The 9,359-nt window shown below is 35.5% G+C and overlaps 1 protein-coding gene across 1 annotated transcript in view; it reads left to right on the top strand.

Annotated features, from left to right (window-relative positions):
* POLN (DNA polymerase nu) overlaps positions 1 to 9,359 on the top strand; it is a 125,976-nt gene that overhangs the window by 9,746 nt on the left and 106,871 nt on the right. The window contains exons 2-5 of the mRNA XM_072861913.1: positions 549 to 692; positions 4,201 to 4,262; positions 7,524 to 8,012; positions 8,558 to 8,748. Of these exons, the coding sequence (XP_072718014.1) occupies positions 563 to 692; positions 4,201 to 4,262; positions 7,524 to 8,012; positions 8,558 to 8,748 (872 nt within the window). The 5' untranslated portion in view covers positions 549 to 562. The remainder of the gene's footprint in view (positions 1 to 548; positions 693 to 4,200; positions 4,263 to 7,523; positions 8,013 to 8,557; positions 8,749 to 9,359) is intronic.

The raw sequence follows: 9,359 nt of genomic DNA, 5'->3' as shown, positions 1-9,359 counted from the left end.
TAGAGGTCTTTTATGATAAGTATTTTCTGAAATAACACATCACTAATGTTTATATATCATGATAGTAATACTTGTTTCTTTCATCTTGTGTTGGCTCTGTTTTGGCAGTTACTTGAAAGGTTTTTCTTGATAAAATCTGAGCGCCAGTAACGCTAATGTATGGATAGGCTGGATGTAGACTAGTTTAAAGATGTTGAGGAAGGGGGAAGTATTTCAGACATAAATGATAATTCTTGTTTTATTTGTCAGACTTTTTTGTTAGAAGTTAGCTTTACTTGATAGGACTGCTTAATTTTTTATTGGTGTACTGGAACACTATTTCAAAGAAGTTTCACTTAGTGGTTTTTGTAAATTATTACAATTTGCTAACTTTTATTTATAATACTTAGAAACTGATAGGCAGCTCAGGGAGGAAATGTCATTTTCTATCAAGGAGAATGAATGGCTGAACATGTTCACTATATTGAACGTCTTTAATTTCAACAGAATGTAAGTGTAGATTGTTCTGTGGCTCTATCATGCATAATTTGTGTGTGTTCTGTGTTTAGGTTTAATCTTAAAAATGGAATGGTACACATCATACAGTGGATGTGAGACTTCTAAAGTGCCTTTATCTGATATCGCTCAGAGGATTATGACAGCTTTGCAGTCTATTCCTGTAGAAGTTCAGACTAGCAGAAAAAATAACCAGAGTGAGTAAATCTTAGCCTGTTTAAGTGTTTCTATTTTCAGTTGAAAAACTAAAACCCAAACAAACAAAACAATATCAAACCTCTAGTCCCTATTTAAAAAGAAAAAGGTGAGAGTTTAGGTTTTCAGGTTTAGAAAATAAATTAAACTGTAACTGTGACATTTGCTGGGACTTTTCTGATTAAATAACGCTATGTGAGTGCAACGAACTAGGGCATTAGCAGTACCCTCAATTTCATAATTTTTTTTCTTCCTGTTCCTGCTATGTGGTATAGAAGTAGATGAGAATTTCAAACTGTTAACTAATACTGTAAATTCAATGTATACGTTAACTTGACTCTGGACTAGATATTTAAAGATCACTAGAGGGTAATGGGAACTTGCCAGAAGGCCTGTGAACTCTCCAGACTCATGTCTGTCCTTTAAACATGTTCATTAGCAAATCACCCCTTGTGAAATTCTAGGGGGAAGAGTGAACAAAAGACCCAGTGGTGTAGAGCAAATTAGGTAATGTTAAAAGTGCCTCAGCAGATCTTTGACTCTGTTGAGCAAATCTTACTCAGAACATTGTGGATACTAGGGAATTTTTGCAAGATGGAATTTTTATTCTCAATTTTGTGTATTTCATAGTCTGCCAGTCTTGTAGCTCTGGAAAGAAGTAGATAGAAAGTTAGAGTTTTGCTCAATTTCAGTTGTCTGTTTTCTCCTGAGAACTAGATCCTGGAACATTATCTGGTCGATTGGATTTAAATCTAGCATTTGTTCTTGTATACATGGTGTTTGTTGCAGCCTCAGTTTTGCATAAGTAACAGTTCAGGCTCTTCTTTTGGTAGTAAATTATTGGATCAGTGGAGCCTGATGGTGTAGCAGTGGAAACAGTAGCAGTTCATTGCTGTGTAAATCAGTGATACGCCTTTGAAGAAATATGGGATGGGTTCATTTTAGAATGGGACATTTGGACCAGAACCCAGCTTATTTTAAAGAAAATCAGATCTCTTTTCAGACTCGGCTTATTTGCTGTTTTGCTTCTCTTGCTACCTTGTCATTTTCCCTTCCTTGATTTTCCTGTGTAATGTTTTTTGTCTTAGACTTGGGAACTCTCTGTACTGTGCGATACCTGTATCATGTTATGTTATCCAGTCTTGATCCATTCACTCTCTGTCAAGCTGTAAAATTACAGATTCTCTTTTAAAAAAACACCATGAAGGTGTCTGGTATCTTTTTTTAGCCCAATGAGCTTGCTGTCTTTTTTTGTAGTGCTGCTAAATCCTTATTCACTGGGGAGTGAAAGAACAGTATAAGCATTTAGTAGCGGCAGGTCACATGACTAGCTTTTCTTGCTCTTGTTTTCCATGTAGTAATTACTCACAATTGTTTCTAGTGTACAGGCTTAAGAACAAATTTATTTGAATTGCTTTTAGGAAATTGCCTGTATGTATAGCTTTAGCTGATCAGTGTGGATCTGGAGAGAAGAAAAAGTTTGCCTCCCTTAAAAAAAACAAAACCTGCCATGTTAGTTGGTCTGTTTCAAACTGTATTGAACTGTATTTTATTGATAGATCTTTAAAGATTAAATTCTACTTACTGTAAAAACTGTTTGTCTTTAGAAGGTAAATATTGGGTTCCAATAGGACAAATATCTGTGATGTTGAACTAGCGGGTGAAATCCTGTGGTTATGTTGGCAGTAGAGCTTAGAATGGTTCCATCTAGCCTTAAGGAGTTTGAAGGCAAGGATGGGTTTCTACTGCCATCTGGTGATACTTTTTCATAAACCAGAAATTTGAGGTTGCATAGCTCTTTAGGAAGCTGTCATACTGAATACTGTGTGCTGAAGGAGAGAAATGTAATCCTCATCATCTTCTCTGGAGGGTGAATTTGTCAAGAAAAAGTATCTAGTTGTGAAACAATTAAAAGCACTGAATGTAAACTCAGTTACTATCATTCTTAAATTATAATTTTATTGCTGTAGGAAGTGTCAAGAAAACCAAACCTAAAATGTTTGAAGCTATAAATACAGCTATGCCATATTCACTGTTCTAACAGCTCAGGTTAGATGTCTGAGCTGGAGATAACTGATTATACACATACACCAACATGAACCTGCATGTAATGCTATGAAGTAATAAGCTTAGTTTCTTCTGGAGACTAAGCTAGGTAGTCTTTGAAAATGTTTTTTTCAGTATTTTAAGTACAGGGTCCTGGTTTTCCTAGACAAAATTTTTTTTTAAAACCTTTTCAGTAAATAGAACTAGATCACCTTATGCTTTGTTTGACATTGGTCATCAGCACATTAGATTCAGAAAGTGTCTTGCTGCTGGTTATGCAAATTTCATAGCTGAGAACAACAGTGGAATGTTGTACTCGGTATGGACCACGAGTTAGAAGGGGACAAAATACATACTTTGCCCATGAGGTGTCTTTTGGCTGGGCAGTAAAAGAATCTAGAGATAAAGGAATCCTAACTAATTGCAAACTCTGGAGAGACCTGTGCTTCAGTGGAGTTCTCTTTTCCCTGTTCCTCTTCCTGTACCTACTGAGTTTGTAATTACTGCTAGCCTGTTGCCCCTTGTTCTTTTATTCCAGTCTTCACTTGCTTCTCCTCTTCTTGGGGCTGCTGGGCAGTTTTGAGGGCAGAAAAGAGAAGGCATGTCCTAACTGTTTCATTTAGCATGGTGCGGAGTCCTGAGGTGCATGTACAAAGCCTTCCTTAAACTACATCACCTGTCTGCTTTCTGGGCTCCAAGCTAAGTATCACTGGTGGTTCAGTGCCCCAAGCTAAGTATCACTGGTGGTTCAGTGGCTCTCTTAGGCCCAGCACTGATAGCCATCCTGTTTCATGTGGTGCTCATCATTACCTTTCTGTCAGTTTGATAGGTCTGAATTCTCCTTGCTCTCTGTTCTTGTCTGGTCTTAGAAGACCTGTTCTATCCTGAGGATAAACAATGTGAAAAAATTATCCTCTGCAGATGAAGCATGGTCAGTTCTCTGTAGGGCATGATATCCTAAAGGTGTATATGCAAATAGTGTTTTACTGAAGAAAATTATTGTGGAATGATAGTGCCTAATTCCAAGAAAACAGTTAAACTGTGTGAAGTGTGTGGAGTTTTTTTTTTGTTTGGTTGGTTTTCTTTCTTCTTGCCCATGCCCCCAGTTTTACTTTGACCAAGATGGGATGTGTTTTCTTGAAAGAAGGAAATAAGCATATTTATGGTATTATAGTAATGCCTCTTCTGAATACCGTGGAAAATGTTTGCTTTGTAGAAAATTTGAATTAAATTTTTCTTAATGGGGACAGAGCATGCTTTTGCATATGCATATTTAGGAACCTGCAGGGCCCTTTTAAGCATGAATGATACTAATTTGAGGAAAATGGTTGTCATGGAAAATTTTATTGCAATTATTTTAGGTTTGGTAAAAGTGTCTGTAGTGTAACTGTATGTAACCTAAGTTATATGCACCACTCTCAGATTCATTGGTATTGTAAAATGTTTCCCATTCTTTTTTTAAAGGTATAGAGAAGACAAAGGAAAATAAACTAGGTGATAAGGATGAACATCTGAAAAATGAAAAGGCAAGGATATTGTAAGATTGAAGACCACTAAAAGCAGTCTTTTTATAGCAGGTTTGAAGTTGTTATAGACTGGCTTTTTCATAACGAGCTTTATCACAATATATTGCATACACTCATAGTTCAGATAACTTTCCTCTGTCTTATTTTGCACTTGGCATGTATTTACCTATAAGAGTCTTGGCCCCACTTCTGTTATCCTTTTGACAGGAAGTTAGTCTTTTGTGACAGATTGATCAGAAATAAATGAGGTTGCCATGTTTAGATAGTTACCAGGGTTTAAAAATGTTCTCAAACCTCTGTCACTGAACAATCACTAGCACATAATCATATGGTGAGCTGATTGATATGAAAAATTACTTTGTATTAGGAAGTTTAATTTTTGGTGTAATCATCTCTACGAATTTGGTTTGATGTGCATGTGAGTGAGTGCCAGTACAAGAATGGGAATGGATAACTGCGGCAGCCCCAACTCAGGCTGTGATTGTAAGATCCATTGAGTTGATCAGTAAGTTGCAGATACTGCAAGTGTATTCCTGTCCCAGCTGCAAATTTCACAGCCTTCCTTACTCTGACTCTGGTGCATGTTGCACACTTCAGAAAGTCCATTCAGGTTGCTCAAGATGCAGAAAACTGGTTTCTTTTGTGGGGTGGGATAGTTTCCTACAAATTGGCTTATAGATAGACATGCAGCTGTGAGTGCACATGGATAGTAGTGGAACCCTTTTTTTGTGATGATGAGGTGCCAATTTTGACTCACTGCATCTAGTGAAATTTTCCTACATCCACATAAATTATGAAACTACATCCTGGGAGTTGTTTTCTCTGCTTCCAGTCATGTCATTATTTCTAGTAGAAGATCAGTTCTTCCTGGAAGCTCCTGCTTCTCTCTGTGGTTAATTGTAGTTCTAGCTGTATTACTCTGACTTGATAATTAAATTGCTTTGTTCTTATTTTTGAACCTTTAAAAGAGAATTGCTTATTACTAATTCTATAATTACTTGAGTGTCCTAATTCAAGGACAAATTGTGTGTTTAAACAATAAAACTATTTGCAGTTTAACTGGAGAATACACTTGAGTGAATTAGCTGTCTTTCTACAGCTCTTAAACATTTGGTCCTTCTGTGATGATATTTTTCCCCTTATGGTAACTGTTTATAATGTCTGCTTTTTTATTAGCATTGCCTAGGTCCAATTAATTTTTTTTTGTTCAGAACAACCACTATTCATTTTGGTAGTAGCAAAAGCTTAATTAGTTCCCTTTTTCTGTTTACTTAGAAACTGTTAATTGTACTTTTGCTGTAGAGTTGATCCTGTGAAGTATGATCTCATGCAGTCTAAGCCTTTTTCATCTTTTGACCTCCATAGTTCTGAGGTTTGGGAATACGGGAACTGGGTTGAGGAATATTGCAAAACCAGGAAAAAAAAATTATTGGCTTTGTCATTCTGGCTTACTCAATCAATACAGACTGAATAGAGATGGATGATATCTTTTGATCAGTGGAAATTGTCGTCCTGGGGAATGGATGGGAGCCCTGGACAGCAGTAACTTGTGGTTCTTTTGAAGTGAGAAGGCTTTAGTTTTTGGAATGGTAATGACAGCAGAGGTACTGAAGGAGACTGGCTGTGGTATAAGAGCAGCAAATATAGTAATTATGAGAGGCTTCAGTTGCTTTTCAATGGAGTGAGTGAATATTGTGCTTATGCATGATGCTGAGACTAAAAATTAGGAGACAACTGCTTTGTGAAACGGTTAGAGAACGCAGAAGAGAAATTGTTTTTTATTTGATTCTGTGTGAGATATGGTTCAAAATCTTCCTCCTGAAAGATGCTCCGACAGGGACTACAATCTTTCTGATGCATTAAAAGATAGGTCACTACAGGAATGCTTCTTTTCAAAAAAGGAAATTACATAAAAATGAAGGATCTTTTAAAAGAAAATAGGTGGAATTTCCCCTCCAAACCCAAAACATTTGTAGGTAGTATAGGGATTTATCCAAAACAGAATATTGGAGACTTAAAACGAATACTAAAATCTGTCCAGGAAAAAGAAGTATGGCTAAGTGGCAGTACAAAGGAGACTACTAAAAAATATCATCATGCAAAAAGCTGAACTTACCAGAATTTGTATTCTTTTATTGTTGCCTCATTTGAGTAAGTTAAATGTAAATATACAATAGTATAGTCCAAATAAACTTTGAGAAACAGCTTGAAAATGCATCACTAATAATACATCATTTTTTCAAATGCCTCAGGAGTCGAAAGCTTACCAGCGCCTTTAAGACCTGTTGGTGATCAAGGTGTAAGAGGAGTATTGAGGGAAGATACAACTCTGTATATCTGTAGATAGTTAAACACATATTTACCTTGGGGAATCTTGGAAAGGTTGCCGGTTGTCATTCCAGAGTCCTTATTTATGAAATGAAGACAGAAGATCTATCCCAGCCAAAGAGGTTGTAGAAGAAACTAGCAAAATAAACAGTAAGAAAATACTAGGGCCAGTAGCATACCAAGGAAGTTTCTGAAGGAAATAAAGGATGAAGGAGTAGAATCATAACATTACCATGCAACTTCTTGCTTAATGCTATTTAATAGCATGCTGCTGAAAAGGGACCCAGGGACTATCTGGAGTGGGAAAGCTGTTCTGGGCATAGTGGATTAAACGGAATAGAATATAATACTTATTCATACACCTAATAATACTTATTCAGTGCGACTTTCATATATATTTTTGTTCTGTTTTACAATCTTGTAAGTTGTTTGAACAAATTGGTGGAGATCCAGTTGACTCAGTGTACTTGAATTTCCAAAGCAGTCATTATGGTCCCTTACCAAAAGTTCCTTAATAAACTAAGCTATCATGAAAAAAGCTCTGAATATTGAAGCTAAAGATGGAAATTAATGGTCTCTTCTTTCTTCAGACAAAGGTCACGAAGTCACTATGGAAGACAGGCTACTGGACTAGATGCGTCTTACAGTTGTTAATTTGCCATTTTTAGTGTTGGACTAAGATTAAAAAAACAGTGGTGGTTTTGGATGTAAGCAATATAAATCAACAAAATAATCTGTACTGATAAATGTTTGAATTTTGTTTTCTGTAATGTGGTTCTCCTAAACTGATTCTCTGTTTTGTTAGTATCAACATTTTTTTTCATAGAATATCACTTCCTTCAAAGCTTATCTAAATTAACTAATCTAAATTTATTTTTATTTGTCCTAATAAGTTGAATAATTGGTTCACTAAAAAATTTCCAATTTTTCCAGGAGATTAATGATTCCACAATTACCTTATTAAAAACATCTGCCAGCCCTGAAAAAAGTACTGCTGGTCAGATAGTCAGGACAGTACATGCTGATGAAATGCTTTGCTGTCAAGGTACCAAAATAGTGAGCTATTACCAGGATTTAGACTTGCCAACATGGGGATATAGAGAAAGAAATTTTTCAGTAGAAGCAAAAAATCTGAAGGATGGTGAAAAGAATATAGCTACTCCCCTTAAAAGAAAGCAAGATGCTCCTACATCTTGTTCAGAGAAAACAAGAAGATTACCTGTAAAGACCTACACTTCTTCACATGAAAGAAGATACAACTGTACTTCTGGACAAACAGAGTCTTCTGAAAATTATCCTTGTGATGTCAGGAGTTTGGGTTGTAAAGAAAAGAGAAAATTGCTTGCAACTATAGAACAGGCAGTGGCTTTTGTAACTACTATGATATTTCAAGATGGTTCTTCACAGCTCAACTCAGACCAGGTTAGTGAAAGATGTGTTTTGTTTAGAGTCAGTTTTGTAGAACCATTTGAACTGTGCATATGACTGATGAACACAAAACCATGTTCATTGGGAACCTGGAATCTGGACCAGTTTTGTGTATTATTGCTTACCAAAATATAAATGTAAAATGGGATAAACCTTAATACTTCTGACTACATTTTCTTTTTAGTTACCAAGTAAAACTTAAAAAAAATTAAACCACTTAGGCTAAAGAGGCATTTGTATACTTGAAGTGAGACTGTTTGAATTAGAATATTTTTCCCTGCTTTTTACTATGTCTGTCACTGTGGATTTTTGTTTCAAGGCTGAAACACTTGCATGCTCCTCTACTGTGTCAATGGTGTATGCAGTAACTCTAGTGTACGTAATAATTTCCCAAATATTTTACAATATTAAACCTTTCTTTATAGGATTGCATTTTTGCAATTTTAATTGCAATTACAAAAAAATGCAACTACAAAAAAGTAATTGTAATTACAAAAAAACCACTATTGTAATATAATTGTTACAATTATATGTAACAGGTCTTAACCTCATCAGTAAAAGGAGTTGTTGTCTTAGTGAAGAATCAGACTGATCACCCTTGCCCTCCTAGTTACTCTTCAACTGACTATACTTGGAATGCTGCTAATGAAAATGATAAATTAATTTATTTAAAAACTGAATGGTCATCTCTTTGGGAACAAGAACAACAGGCTCACAAGAAATTTGCTTGGTGAGAGTATGTAGGAAAAAATACTGTTTTGCTTTACATATGGTTTTGGCAACAGTGATGTTGGTTACATGGCACAGGCTTAATCTCCTTATGTGTCAAGCTCATTGAATTTCATATTAGCTGTATTAGTTCTGTGTCAAGCCCAGGCTAATAGAAACCAGGTAAGAACAGACTATTCCTTTGGGCTCAGCATATTACTAACTGCAGCCCTGCAGAACTAGGTTGGGGTTCTGGTAGGAGCTGCTTACCTTCACCTAGAAATCCTTTATGAACAGCTGTATGGCACCAAAAAACATGATTCATCCAGGTTTATATTTCTTGTATCTTATCTTCCATTTTCTGAACTACATTTCTTATCTAGTACATTTTTGATGGACATTATTATGGTAAATATCTTTTTTGAGCTCTGCTAATATTTTTAATTTTTTAAAGTACAATAGGCTTTTTTAATGGCTTTTGAGATACCGAATGAAGTTTTCCTAATATTCAGTAATAATGTTACATCAAAATTACAAGATAATTTTTTAAAGTAAATGCTTTATTTATCTGTTTAATAGTTGGACTAAATTTTAAAAACAGTTGGATTATGTTTTAAACTTCCAGTTAGTATA

Source organism: Ciconia boyciana, chromosome 5 (assembly GCF_034638445.1).
Source record: "Ciconia boyciana chromosome 5, ASM3463844v1, whole genome shotgun sequence".
Lineage (NCBI taxonomy): Eukaryota > Metazoa > Chordata > Aves > Ciconiiformes > Ciconiidae > Ciconia > Ciconia boyciana.
This window is presented reverse-complemented; position numbering and strand designations above follow the sequence as displayed.